This window comes from Myodes glareolus, chromosome 8, assembly GCF_982192425.1.
Source record: "Myodes glareolus chromosome 8, mMyoGla1.1, whole genome shotgun sequence".
NCBI classification, from domain to species: domain Eukaryota; kingdom Metazoa; phylum Chordata; class Mammalia; order Rodentia; family Cricetidae; genus Myodes; species Myodes glareolus.
In genome coordinates, this window is record NC_142033.1 from 76,546,740 (window position 1) to 76,561,855 (window position 15,116).

At 41.4% G+C, this 15,116-nt stretch overlaps 1 protein-coding gene across 1 annotated transcript in view; it reads right to left on the bottom strand.

The window, feature by feature from the left end:
- The window catches only part of Nudcd3 (NudC domain containing 3), a 93,354-nt gene that overhangs the window by 17,236 nt on the left and 61,002 nt on the right, over positions 1 to 15,116 (bottom strand). The window contains exon 4 of the mRNA XM_048450069.3: positions 2,781 to 2,924. Within this exon, the coding sequence (XP_048306026.3) occupies positions 2,781 to 2,924 (144 nt within the window). The remainder of the gene's footprint in view (positions 1 to 2,780; positions 2,925 to 15,116) is intronic.

Sequence of the window (15,116 nt, forward strand, 5' to 3'; positions counted from 1 at the left end):
GCTCTTAACCACTGAGCCATTTCTCCAGCCCCCATTTTTAGAATTTTATATGATTTTTTAAAAATTGTTTTAAAACTTTTTAAAATTTTCTGCTTCTCTCTCTCTCTCTCTCTCTCTCTCTCTCTCTCTCTCTCTCTCTTTCTCTCTCTCTCTCTGTGTGTGTGTGTGTGTGTGTGTGTGTGTACATGCGTGTGTCACGGCACACATACAGAGAGAGGTCAGGGAACAACTTGTGGAAATCAGTTTTCTCCCTTCACCATATGAATGCTAAAAATTGAAATCAGGTCATCAGGCTTGATATGGCAAGCATCCTTACTTACTGAGCAATCTTGCTGGCCCAGTGTTTTGTTTCCTCTTGAGATATTTTCTTTCTATGTAATCCAGACGGGCTCAAAACTAATGGCAACTTTTCTGCCTCAGTCTCTCAAGTGCAAGGATCACAGATATTAAGTCACAATGTATGACTCCATCCGATTTCACCAGTATGGACACACCCTCCAAAAGTAACATGGTTCTGGACTATTTATAAAGTCAGAGTTGGATTTATCAACAAAAGCTCTTAGAGGTAATTTAATAGCAATCATATTTTATAGACATAAAGTAAAAGGAATAAATTCCAAGTACACAGCTTCTAATTCCAGTGGATTCTGAATACAGATGGAGTCTGTGAGCCCACAAAGACCATTCCTATGGGGAATGCTGCTGGTTTTCAAGCAACACAGAGGACTTGGAAAGGGCTCCCAGTAGGGAGCTGTGCAGAGTTGGGAACCTAACTTATTCCATACTCTGCCAAGGCAGAAGTCAGGGCTATCACAGAACTCACGGTCCTTGAAGGCAGCAGCCCTAGAATCAGGTCACTCTAGCATGGTACTCACAGCAGTCATGGGCAGTGCCTGCCAAGAACAAGGCAGTACTGTCATGTTATTCATGCTCCAGAACCACCTGACCATGCAAAGCTCAACTTCAAGAGCACCTGGAACTTCAAGTAGCGTGCCAAGGAAAGGAGCTGGAGTGCTCAGACCTAGGAGTCCAATACAGCACCATTACCATGCAGTCTTTATAGGTCAGGAAAAGGGAAAAAGGACTGAGCTGCCACACCCAAGAAGGTTACATTAGGGTTCTCCAAAGAAACAGAACAAGTGAGAGGACACACATGGAAATATAGTACATATTAAATTGGCTCACACGATCACAGGTACAAAGCCAGGGAAGTCAGACCCTCAGAATGAGAGAGATCTATGTTGTACAGCCTCAGTTAGCTACTGAAGGCTCAAGGGTCACTCATACAAAATCCTAGAGATTCTGATGTCCAAAGCTTTTGTCTTTATATATAGTAAAATGGGTTCTCAGGAAACGTTTCTCTTCCTCCACATCATGTTCAGTCTAGTCTAGCCTATTGGATGGTTCTGTACTGCCCATATTCAGGGTAGGCCTTCCCCTCTTAGATCACTGACACACATGAAAGCTGCCTCTGAAACATCTTTGCACACACACCCATGCCTTACCAGTTCATTCAACCCAATCACGCTGGCACCCAAAGTCAACCTTCAGAGGCAGTGGGCACACTGTAGGCAGAACAGTATTTTTGTTTTCTCTGGCTGTGGAATGCTGCCCTGCCAAGGGATGTGCATCAATGAGGTACAGAACAACAATCAGACAAATGTAGCCTATACACGGCTGGTGGAGCCCTGGGCCAAGTCCTTATGGATATCACCAGTACTAACCATTGACAAAGATGGGCCTGGGTGCTGGGAAATTCAGAACACAGGACAGACCAGATCCAGTCCCACCTCTGAAAACTCCACAAGCTATCTCATGGGCCTTAGTATACTGCAAGAGGAACTGAGGTAGGTCAGGGACTTGGCAGCTCTTAGGTACATGCCTGGGCGGGGGCGGGGTGTGTGTGTCCACATGAGCAACAGTAATTCTATTTCGGATGTGATAGCAAGATGAAGCAGAAGATACGACCAATCCCCACAAGTGCTGGCTGAGTCCAGTTAACTTGATCCCTAGTCCATGCCTTCCTCCTGAAACATGAATGTAGCTAAGAGACCCACTGTGGGCTCAAAAGCTTTTTTCTTTACCCACCAGTAACAACAGACATTTTTATATTACACGTTACATATATGAAGAACACCTGAAGGATTTTTTTTCATTCAAAGACTTACTGTTTTTCATCTTTATCTCTCTTACCTAACTTGTTTCCTCTGTAGGAAGAAGGAGGAAACAAGTTAGTCCAAGGTGCCTGTGCTGCAGTTCCCCTCTTGGTGCCAGCACAAGGGTCAGAGCTATCGCAGGAGAGAAGGCTGAGCTGTGCACATCTGGCCAAGCATACAGCCCAAACTGGAGGGGTCTGCTGACTAGTAACAACCGGGTTCTTCATTCGGATTCACGCCTCACTGTCATATCCTTGAACTTTACCTTGTGCCTTGCCAGATAATTGGTGAGGTCTCCTTGGTAAACTTATTAAATCCAGACTGGCATCTAGAAACAATGCCACCTCCATTTTCATTTTAATGTACTTGCTTTTGTCTTTCTATATAGTAAAGTGGGTTCTCAGGAATGACTAGGACTCTGAGGGGTAGAGGATACAAATGCAAAGGTTCATGGAGATAGGCTCTGAACAGGAGTATGGTGCTAAATACGCAAAGACTTAATTAAGTTTGTTCCAATTACTGTAATTAAAGGTCTCACGGCTCATTGGAAAGACTTGGCCAAAAGGGGTATCACAGCAGGTTTGAAACACACCTGAGAGTTCTGCACACAGTGACCACACTTACCAAAACACACTTTCCTGGCTCAAGGCTCCAGAGGGAACTCTCTGTGTTAATCTTGTGGGTGAGCTTCCCTTCCATGAGGACACGCTCTCCATTTTCTTCCAGCATGGCCACTCGGATGGAGCCACTGCTAAGGGCCACAGAGACCTGAGAATACACCAGGAAAAAAAAATCATCTTGCTTATGAAGGTAACAGCTACTGCAGCCCAGCTGCACACACTGTGACACTTGGGTTTACCAAACATTTCTGTAAAGAAATCCATTCCAGCCTAGTCCGCATTCCAAGCAACCTGCATTCTATCAGCTCCTTTAGGCAAATGTACCAGAAAAAAAAATTAACTTTAAACAGAGATATCAAGTATTGTGGTGGAAGTGCTGACTTTCTATCCAAATCCTTTTACCGACTGCACTTAGAGAGACTGCTTCTCGGGCTGGAAGGCAAGCAGAGAGGCTTCCTTTCACCTCCCCCATGACTACCTAGGGACTGCAGAAGCCGCAGCTCAGGATTCCAGAGGGAATCCTTGTGTTGCTCTCATGGTGTGCTTCCTTTCCATGAGAACCCATTCTCTGTTTTCCCCTCAAATAGCCACACAGACAGTCATTGGCAGAGCCATCTCTCTGACCTCTTCAGGCCCTGGACCACAGTGCCTAGAATAACTGAGTTGCTTGCCCAAAACTTTCTGGCAAAAGACATGTGTGGTCTCTTCTTTCTCTGAGCATAAAGATTCTTTATAATCACATAAAGAATGTGATTATAGTTTGGTTTTCATCCAGGACAATAAAACTAGTTCCTTCAGTTTTGTTTCTGTCTGTTTGTTTGAAACAGGGTCTCACTTTGTAGCCTAACTTGGCCTGGAACTCACTGCATAAATTGGGCTGGCCTTGAACTCACAGAAATCCACCTGACTCTGCCACCTGACTGCTGGGATTAAAGGTATGTGCCATTAGCTTTTAGCTTGGTTCTTTATGAAGCCGAGCCTCAGTACCTTTCTCTCTGGGCACTGGGCAGAAACTGTCTATGTGTCTACTTTGTTATCGTGGGTATAACTCTTCCTGCCCCGAATGTGTGTCTCCACAATGAGCTGGGAACTGCTAGGAAAAGCTTCCCCACTCACATCACCATTCAGCATATCCAAAGCAAATTGCATGACCCCAAAGAGGTGTAAGTTCAATAATTATAAGAGAAAATAACTTACATTTGTTTCACTTACTCGTTTATTTTAAAAAGGCTTACTATTTTATGTGTATATGTATGCGCAGGTACATGCATGTCCACCATATGCATGCAGGTGCCTGTGAATGCCAAAAGGAACTGGAGTCTCTAGAAGTGGAGTTACAGGTGGTTCTGAGCCATCTGATGTGGATGCAGGGAAATGAAGCCAGGTCCTCTACAAAAGTAGTAAGTATTCTTAAAACACAGAGCAATCTCCCCAGCCCAGCATTCATTCTTTAGTTGAAGGCTAAATAAATGCATTTAAGACAAACAAGCTCTCACTATCACACATCACTTACAGGACAAGGAGTCTAAATGAGAAAACTAAAAGAAGTAATATTCCAACTAGGATCCAAAACACAGTAACACTTTAACCACATGCGAGGAGCAACTGGAAATAGTCAGTCATGCCAGTGTCACTAGTGAGAGAGGTCATCAAAAAGAAAGGTGATTTCTGGACAACACAGTACAACTGAATCTCAGTAACTTGAAGGACATGAGGAAAGTACATTGTATTTGACAATATAAAAAGATAGTAAGAAATCACTTAAAAAATGATAAGAGAAATTCCTAATCCAAAGGGATGTCGGTAAATATGAAGGGAAGGTAATTCTAAAAAGCTTTTTGGCATAATCTGTCAGCATCAACTCTAAGAATGTTGGAAACTAGCCAGGGATATCGACACAAGAAAACCAGGAAACTCTGTGGAATTTTACGCTGTCCTAACCTCATCCCACTCTCTTCCCAGGGCAGCTCCAATTCCCAGTCACCATCACAGGAAGCAATACAGGAGCTCTTCAAAGCCCCATTCTCAGAGAACCACCAGCACCTAACCCATCGGAGGTTCTTTAGAAGACCCTGCCAACAAGGAAGGGTGTGTGTGTTCACACCTGGCTGTAAGGTTGTTTCCGAAAGCCTTTCCCAGGGCAGGGCTTGTTAAAAATAATTATAGGCAATTGTTTTAACTGAGACAATGAATGACAACTGAGCAAACTAAAGAAAAGGCTAGGAAATAAAATGTCCAAAAGACTTTTAAAAGCTCTGGCATATTCCAGAACAGCTAAAAGGCAAAACATGTGAGGCTCAATGCATGCTCAGGAAACACTAAGATGACCTTTGGTTCATGTGTATACCATCCTGATTTGTAAACAAACAGTGCGAAATACAGGGGAGTTAGTTGTTCTGAGTGTTTAAAGACCACTAAATTCACAAAGTAGTCAGAGTTCACCAGCTCTGCATAGCAAAGAATATAGAACTCAAAGAATCAGTTCAAAAAGTCATTCAACAACTACATCAAGTACCAACAGAAATCACAGAGGGAGGAGGAACCTGATTTCCAGTGCAGCCATGTTATGTTACTTTCAATAAGGACCTTTCTTTCTTTTCCAAGACAGGGTTTCTCCTGACTGACCTGGAACTGGCTCTGGAGACCATGCTGGCTTCAAACTCATAGAGATCTGTCTGTCCCTGCCTCCCAAGCACTGGGATTAAAAGTGTGTACCACCACCCAGCCAATACTAAGATTTAAAAAGTTGGTTTTCTATTTTTTTTAAATATCTATCTTATTTCATGTATATGAGTGTTTTGCTTGCATGAGCATCCAAGTATCACATATATTCTAGAACTGGAGTTATAGATAGTTGTGAGCCATCGTGTGGGTTCTGGGAAATGAACCCAAGTCCTCTGTGAGAAGAAGTGCTCTCAACCACGAAATCATCTTTCTAGCGCCCAGAAAATGTATTGAAAAACAAAACAAACAAATCAGGAGTATGGCTCCTACATAGGGGAAAGCAGTGAGCAAAATCTATCTATGAAAGCACAGACAAGGGCTTGTAAAAAATAAATAAGTAAATAAAACCTACAAATCAGTCATTTTAAAATATACTCAAAAACTAAAGAAAACCACCTGTAAAGCACTAAAGGAAATCATCAGGACAATGTCTCCAAAGAAGATCAATAAAAACATGGAAATTAGTTATCCTGAAACCAAGTATGAGTTGTAGAGTTTAAAAGTACCTGGAGAAGGATCAGATAGCTGCGTTTAAAGGAGTGGTGTGCTGTTCTTCCGCGACTAGAGTTCAACTCCTGCCACCCATTCAGGATAGGTCTCAACTGCCTATAACGCTGGCTCTAGAACTGGTGCCCCTGGTCTCCTCAGACACTTGCAATCAAATGCACATACCCACATAGACACACTAATTAAACAAAATTTTTAAGTCAGAGCAGTGGTGGTACATGCCTTTAATCCCAGAGCTCAAGAGGCAGAAGCAGGTGAACCTATGAATTTGAGGTCAGCCTGGTCTACAGAGTGAGTTCCAGGACAGCCAGGGCTACAAAGAAAAACTCTGTCTCAAACATTTTTTAAATTCACTATTTTCAAGAGCAGATCTCAGCATTTGGAAACAGAATCGGGCAAGCTTAAAGTTGGGTTAGACTGAGGAACAGAAGGAAAATGAAGACAGCTTCAGAGCCCACAAGACACCATCAAACACACCAACATTTTCAAAATGGGACGCACTGATAAAAGGGAAAGAGAAATGCAAGAAACTACTTGAAACAATAATGGTTGAAGATTTTCCAAATCTGACAAAACTATCACCCAGAGGTCAGTGAATTCTAATAGAAATCTAAGAGAGTCACACCTAGATCCAAGAGAATCATTACATACCATCTTACCTGCAAAGTCCTAACCAAACTAAAGGGAGTCCTGGCTGAAACAAAAGAACTGAATCCACAAGTGGAAGACTGAATCCATAGAAAAAGAACTCAATGGGGAAATATAAAGGTAATGTGGGTACAAGCATTACCCTTTAAATAGGATAGGAGAGAAAGACTTACAACTGCTGTCTGTTGATGGTGGCACACTCCTTTAATCCCAGCACTTGAGAGGCAAAGGCAGGTAGAACTCAGTGAGTTCTAGGTCAGCCTGGTCTACAGAGAGAAACTCTGTCTCGAAACAAAACAAAACAAAACAAAAAAGTAACTACCTAAAACATAAGTAACAGCTCAAAGTAGCAGAGAAAAGAGCTACATATGAATATATTTTAGTACACTATTAAAACTAAGCAAGACATTAACCTGAAAAGACTGCCGTGAAGGCCAATGTAATCACAGGCCTTGTGGTAAGCACTAAGAAAATGTTTCTTAGAAACAGCAACAAATAATGTTAAGAGAGATCCGTCCTAAAGCAGGACACCTAATGCTCACAGAGGAGCTTGCTCAGCCTCTGGAACAGTACAAAAAGAATGTATGTTGGGACAGCCTGTCTTATCTTGGGTAAGCCCCTCATGGCACCCCTAAAAAGAAATGCATGCAGCCAGCCTGGCAACATCCCTCAATTCCCTGAGAAAGAGGGGCTGCCCTCGCTGTGTGAGCTTAATAAACACAGTCTTTTCTGTTTAAGGTCAGATTTCTGTCTTTCTGTCTCTGTTTCTTCACACTGCCTCAGAAATCTAACAATACTCTAGAAACCCTTCATTTAATAGACAGGAAAGTAGTAATGAAAAAACTGTAGGAGGAGAAAAACTGAATAAAAATTTCAAAACCTACCATAAAGTCATAGTAATCAAACAATATGGTACTGACGTAAGGACCAGACTTAGAAGTCAAGAGCATTAGCTGCTTTTTGGGAGAACCAAAGTTCAGCCCCAGCCCCCCATGTCAGAAGATGTTGTATGGAAGCCCCTCACCTCCTAGTTATAAGATGCAACTCTTAGACTTTGTATATTAGCCAGTCACCTAGAGCAGAGCAATATAGTAGTGTAGCCAGACTTCCTAGGATTCCAGCAATTACTCCCTCTCCCAGCTCCAAGTGATCTCAGAATATGCTAGACTATAGATTGATGTGAAGGCTGATTAAACAGGGCTTCCAGGATGCAGCTTCCATGAGGTCTCCATTCATGATGGGGCGTGACTTTATTGTGCCATCCATGATCCTGAAAGTAACCCCTTGCCTGTGTTCTGTAAGAAAGCCCAATAAATTCCTTGGCCTCATCAAGTTGGACTTTGGTAATATCATACTTTGGTCTGAAACTCCAGCTCCAGAAAGTTCAGTAAGGCCACCACATACATGTGCATAGTCATGCACATAGAAACATACTAAATAAATAATAGTAAAAAGTTTCAATTATGTATCTGTGCATGTACCCATGCTCATGGAAGTCAGAGGTTCCAGATGCCCTGGAGCTAGAATCACAGCTGGTTATCACATCTGGATACTGGGAATTGAACTGGGGTCTTCTGGAATAACACTATGTGTTCTTTACCAATGAGCCATCTCCCCAGTCCCAAATTAAAAAAAAAAATCTTTTCAAAAACTCAATTCAAAATGTATCAAAAGGAATTATGAGAAAACTGTAACTGACAAAAAAGCAATACAAAAAATGTAATCTACGGTCTGAGCATGACACATACCTTTAATCCTAGCATTAAGAAGATAGAAGCAGGTAGAGCTCTGTGAGTTCAAGGCAAGCTTTATCTACAGAGGGAATGCCAGGACAGCAAAGCTAAAGAGAGACCTTGTCTCAAAACAAACAGTTCTTAATAAAGAAACTATACAATGTATAAAACTATACAATGAGGCTGCTAAAATATATGATTAACCATAAGTTTTTAAAGAAAAAATAAATTTATGCTAGTTTTTAAAATATATATTTAAAACTTAAACACTAAATTTTGATATTTTAGTTACAATATAATTACATAACTTCGCCCTTCCCTCCAGTCCTACCCATACCTCCAGATATTTGTTCATGTGTATGTGTGTATATGTATGTGTATGCATATGTGCATATATGTATACACACACAACTTGCTCGATCTGTCTAGGGTTACTTGCATGTACAAATGGATGCTGGTTTTGTTATCGTTCCTCAACTTATAAAAGTGATGGTCACAAGGAAAAGGCTTCATGTGTGAATGTTCTGAATAACAGCACTGTGTTATACCAGAAAACACTCAAACTATGTAGTTCTCAGCAGGAAACCTCCAAAAAAGAGGAAAGGATACATAGGTTCAGAAATATGGTTAGATAGAAGACTAAAAATTACTAGAGAAACATGGTCTGCTGACAAAGCTGCTGTTATACTTCAAACAAAGTTAAGGAAACTGGTTAAGGAAAAAGCAAGTCTTCATTGCGCTGAAACTGGGCTTTGAAGAAGATATTTCAGAGGGCCCCATTCATAAAAGTGCAAAGGAAGCACCAGGGCACGGAAGGACAGATTTGCTAGGGTACTGTGTGGCTATGAAACCTGATAGGTTACACAATAAAAGCAGGCATAGAGTACAGAGAGGAGATTGCATAAGATCTCAAAAAAAAAAAAATTATCTGCCAGTGAGTGTTCTGGTAACCTAATCAGAAAGCGTGGGTGATGGCCATATTGTTTATGGAACGGTTCCATTAGTGCTTCATACCAGGAGGAGGGGGAAATACTTGAAAGAAGAAAAGTTGGAATTTAAAGTCCTATAAATAATAGACAATTTGACCATTCTGACCATTCTGACCATTCTGATCTGCTCTGAAAACGTCAATGTGGACACAACCTCAACACATCAGCCCCTTGATTAGGACATTGCTGCATTTGTCAAGGCTACATACTAATGGCATACCTATCAGCAACTGATTCAGACATACTAATGGCATACCTGTCAGCAACTGATTCAGACATAAGTCACTCACTGCTGCGGCTGAGGCAACACTGGAAGCCACAGGGAAAAGTTAAAGCAGAAAGTAAGTGTTTACTAGAAGAACCTCCAGATGAAGGAACTGTGAATAGTGTCAAGTGTTTTCCCACAGACAGATGGTGCTGGGAAAGTCGTAGGTGCAGCAGGACAAGAGACCCTTTTGATGCACTGGATGGAGGAAGGAAGAACATGCTGAAGTGTATTCAAAGGGGAGAATACGTGAGTCATCTCCAGAGGAAGAGGAAGGTAAGCAAGTGTTGGAAACTGCACCGACATTAAAGAAGATGTGTTGTGGGCGATACATTAAAGTCACAAAGCCATACGATCATAAAAGAAAGTTTGGGCTGGTGAACGGCGCAGCAGGTAGACAGGCTTGCACATAAGCCTGGGAAGCTGAGTTCCATCAATGATTACCACAATGTAGCAGAAAAGAAGTGACTACCAAGATTGTCAACTGACCTACACACACACACACACACACCCCTTTTTAAAGAAATGATTTATAATTAAAATGTCTGTCTAAAAGTTCTCAACAAAATAAAAAAAAATTTAAAAATCAACTATGGAAGATTCCTAGGCACTGACATCATTGTGGCTTAGTGGAGAATAACAAAGCAAATGGTTCTGCTTTTGATACATTACAAGGTGAATTAGCTGCCCAGTGCTACATCTATATACACATATGCCTATGCCATTCATCTCATAACGGTGATTATAGTGTATCATGATAGTTTAAGAGAAAATTCATATAACTATTACAGTATACTTTTAAAATGCTATTTTATTATTATATACTGTTAATCTCTTACTGTGTCTACTTTTTACATTAAGCTTTATCATATGAATGCTGCATAAAAAACATATCATATATACAGGTTTTAAAGCCATCTCTGGCTTTAAGCATTCCTTAGAAGTTTCAAAATATATCCCAAGGATAAGGGACAGACAGATAGACACACACACACCACAAAACACTGATCTCTCTAGCCACCAGGCGCTCCTGGAGAAAGAGCAACAACGTAACAAAAAATGGGAACACTGGGCATAGAGGTTACATTTTAAATTTTCTAGAGAGTCTTCCCATATAATCTTACAGGCATGCACCTTCACACCAGACTAGATACTATGATGATATTTTTCACTTAACCTTTACAAGGCCCAGAAGTATGAGTAAGAATGTTGTCAAATGGGGCAGGAGAGATGGCTCAGCAGTTAAGAGCATTGCCTGCCCTTCCAGAGGTCCTGAGTTCAATTCCCAGCAACCACAAGGTGGCTCACAACCATCTGAAATGAGATCTGATGCCCTCTTCTGGCCTGCAGGCAAACACACAGACAGAATATTGTATACATAATAAATTAATTAATTAATTAATTAAATAAACAAATAAATATTTTTTTAAAAGAAAGAATGTTGTCAAATGTAGTGATACTTTGTTTGTGTTTAAATAAAGCTTGACTGAAGATCAGAGTACAGAGTTAAGCCACTAGAAGCCAGGCAGTGGTGGTTCATACCTTTAGTCCCAGTATTTGGGAGTCCTGCGCCTTTAATCCCAGCACTAGGGAGGTGGTAACAGAAAAGATATGGCTGGGTGGAAAGAAGAATATAAAGCGGGAGGAGACAAGAGTTCAGTGTAGTCTGAAGATGCGGTTTGAAGTATTCAGTTAGAGAGTGCATCCCAGAACAGGCCGCCCTTTGGTCTAAGGATTCAGTAGATATAAAAGGTCTCTCTAATGACTGACTGTACTGCTTTTCTGATTTTTCAGCTTTCGCCCCCTAATATCTGACTCCTGGTTTTTATTAAGAACAATTAGAATTCATGTTACAGTGCAACAATTCTGTTAAAAAGTAGAAGCTCTTCAGTATACTAGTGAGTACTGGCATCCACGTTTAATACAGCACTACAAAAGTAGTTTTGTGATAATTACAAGAATATACCTTTGGTCTTGCAACTGCACTTTACAGAATTTATTCATATGGAAATGCATGGATGTAAAACAAAATGTAACAAAATGAAAAAACTTCAGTTTTTTCAGCTTAATTTAATAATAATTATAATAATAATTCAGTTTAGTTTAATAATCATCCTGTTGCTTGAAGGGGGCACAACAGAAAGTGGGAGTTTTGAGTGCCAAGGGTAGCCACCTGAGCCTGAAGACTAGGGGCAGGGAAGTGAAGGGGGACTCAAGGACATGGAGATAAATAAAAATGGCCAGAGCTGCCCTAGTGGACCTAGATAGACAACGGGGAACTTATCTGTGCTAAAGATGGGAATGCAGAAATACTTATACTATTTATAATATTTATATTTTACTATGTATGTATATCTGCTAAAGTAGGCCCGAAACGAGTGGGGTTTTCATATGACCTCACAGCACAAGAGGCACCAAGTCCGGTCTGGGACTTTCCAATGGTCATATTTATATAAATTTAAAAGTCTCCTAACAGCCTTTTCTGTTATGGAAATTTCCTGTAATAAAATCTTCCTAAACTTTTTTTTTTTTAAGACAGGGTCTCTCTGTTTAGCTCTGGCCATCCTCAAATTCAGAGATCCACCTGCACTGCCAACCCTACCACCACCCCAGTGCTAGCAGCCATCACATCCCCACAATCTTCCTACATTTTCCCCAGACCCATCCTAAGAAGGGAATGCTGCACGTTAAAGTTTTCAACAAGGGTTCAGCACCTGCATCAAGCTCAGGAGAATGGAACCACAAATGGTGTAGGAGGTCCTTCTGTATTTGTGTTGATTTCACTGGTTGAATAAAGAAACTGCCTTGGCCTTTTGATAGGGCAAAATCTTTAGGTAGTCAGGAAAGACAGAACAGAATTCTGGGAGGAAGAAGGCAGGCAGAGAGAGCTGCCATGAAGTCGCCAGAGTCAGACATGCTGAATCTTTCCCAGTAAGCCATGACCTTATGGTTCTACACAGATTATTAGAAATGGGTTGAGTCAAGATGTAAGAATTAGCCAAGAAGAGGCTAGATATAATGGGCCAGGCAGTAATCTAATTAATACAATTTCCATGTGGTTATTTCAGGGGTTAAGATAGCCGGGCGAAAGGACACAGCTCGCTGCTCCTCCTACTACACACAAATCAAAACCTGGGGACCAAGCGCCTATCCCAAGAGGCTTAGTGTAAGGACAAAGCCTCTGTAGGCATTCAACAGGGCCTGAGCATCTGAGAGAAAAGAAAATCATGAGCAGGTTCACTAGTTATCCAGTAATTCAATAATTACTTTGCAAATAAAATCCTAGCACTTTCCAACTACACAAGACGAGAAGCCTGGCTCCTGGTTCCCACTCCAATGCCATCAGCAGAAAGAGTTCTCTCATGTGAAAAATAAAAACTCCACAGTCTAATTCTCAAGGGCACTGCAAGTCTATGATCCAGTGAAATGTCAGCACACTGACCTGAAGTGAGTAATGGAGTCATTGCTCCTTGTCACTACACTGAGGGTTTGCATAAGAAGGCGGAGAAAGCCACTGCTCTTCCTAAGCAGCAGAGAACAGGTCAAGCAAAGAATATGGTGAAGAAAAGACCAAACCATGTTCTACTGAGACAGATGAAAGACTTCACATGAGGAATCTTTTGGATTATCCAGAAGAACCATTGTTTAAAATCCTGTATGCAAAAATGAACTTTCTATTTTTCCTCTGAAGAACACAATGCACTGGGTACACACTCCCATTCATTCTCAGCCACCTTGAAAGGCCAGGATGCTGTCCTCACACTCACTTCCACAGAAAGGAGAGGGGGCAACTCAAAGGGCCAGCCCTGAGCTCCCACTGGAGAGCGGAGGCCAACGCCTGCTGCGGTGTCTCTCATTTAACCTTGAGTCTCACACTCACAGAGCACCAAAACAAGTGGCTGCCTACACAGGGCCTCTTCATCACCAACCAGAACCAAGGACCCTGGCTCCAACTACCAAAGCTGCTGCAGTCATGGCTACCTACATGATTACATCTGATGGATGCCGGAGACAAACCAAAAATAAAACACTGCTGACAGGCAGCTGTGACAGGTACATTTAGGGGATGACTGGAAGGGAACCAGTCAAGAAAGAAGTGCAACTCTAAGGAAAAGCCCTTAGGCCAGAGGAACCCAAGAGACATAACAGAAACTTATTTCAAAGTTTTAAGAGAGGACTGACAAAAGCTCTTAGCAATCACTAAGAAACTGATGGACATTTTTAAAGTTTCAAGTAAACATATATTACACACTAAGCATATGTTCCTTTATGCCCCATCATCCCTGCCCCAATTTTGTTCCACTAGACAGTTTCACTTTTACTTTCTACTTTCATGTCACATATGTGCATACATGTAATAATGCAGCGGGGGAGAGGGCATAGAAAAATCCCTATTGTGTGTTTGTTTCTACAGGACACATTTAAAGTCCTTTACGCTGAATTCATTTAAAAATACTATAGCATATAGTATTTTAAAATACTAAAACATATGTGTTTCATGTATGTATATAAAAGAAAGGAACTACAAAGAGAAAACATGTATTTGCTCTCTCAGACTGGCTGGCTTAACTTGCGTGATCTGATGCAGGTCCAACTGTAGCAATTTCTCTGTCGCCAACACAACTTCTCTATTCCAGAAGACTTCCCTGTGACTCTGTCACACTCCTTCCTCCACTTCTCTGTAGCTGAACACCCTGCCTGGGTCCACTCCTTAGCTGCCGTGACAGTGCTTCAGAAACACTGTGCAATGCTCCCTGGTACACTGACTCGGGTAGGCACCCAGGAGTGTGACAACTGGGTCACATGTAAGACCTATGTCTCAGGATTGGTTTTTTGTTTACTTATTTGTTTGTCTGAGAAGTCAGCACACTGACTTCCACAGTGTTGGACTAGTTTAGATTTCCACCAGCAGTGCAAGATTTTACTCCCACATCCCCACTGGCAGTTGTTGCCTATTTTCTTAATGACCATCAGTCCCGGATGCTTTTTGTTTTCTTTAGATAAGACTTCACTATGAATTATGACTGTTTTGGAGCTCACAGAGATTAGCCTGCCTCTGCCTCTTGCAGTACTGGGATTAAAGGCGTGGTTACCACCATGTGGCTTTGATATGATGGCTGGCGAACAATTTTTTCCTTTTGTTTATTAGTGATACACATTTAATGCTAATCTCAGTGACTCAGTCTATTTCATTCTTCCACTTGCCTACTGAATTATTTTATTTCTTGTTGTTTAGTCTTCTGTCTGGTGTAGAGCTAGCAACTACCTCCATTTTGGCAACTGTCTCTTCACCCAATCAGCTGCTTCCTTTGCTATATAGAGAAGGCTTTTCATTACATGAGATCCTATTTATCAGTGCTGTTCTTACTTCCAAGTGGAGGGTGCCCCATTCAGAAAGCTCTTGCCTGCACCTATTTCTTGAAGCATTTTTCTTACTTTATTCTCTAAGTTTCATTGTTTCAGGTCTTACATTA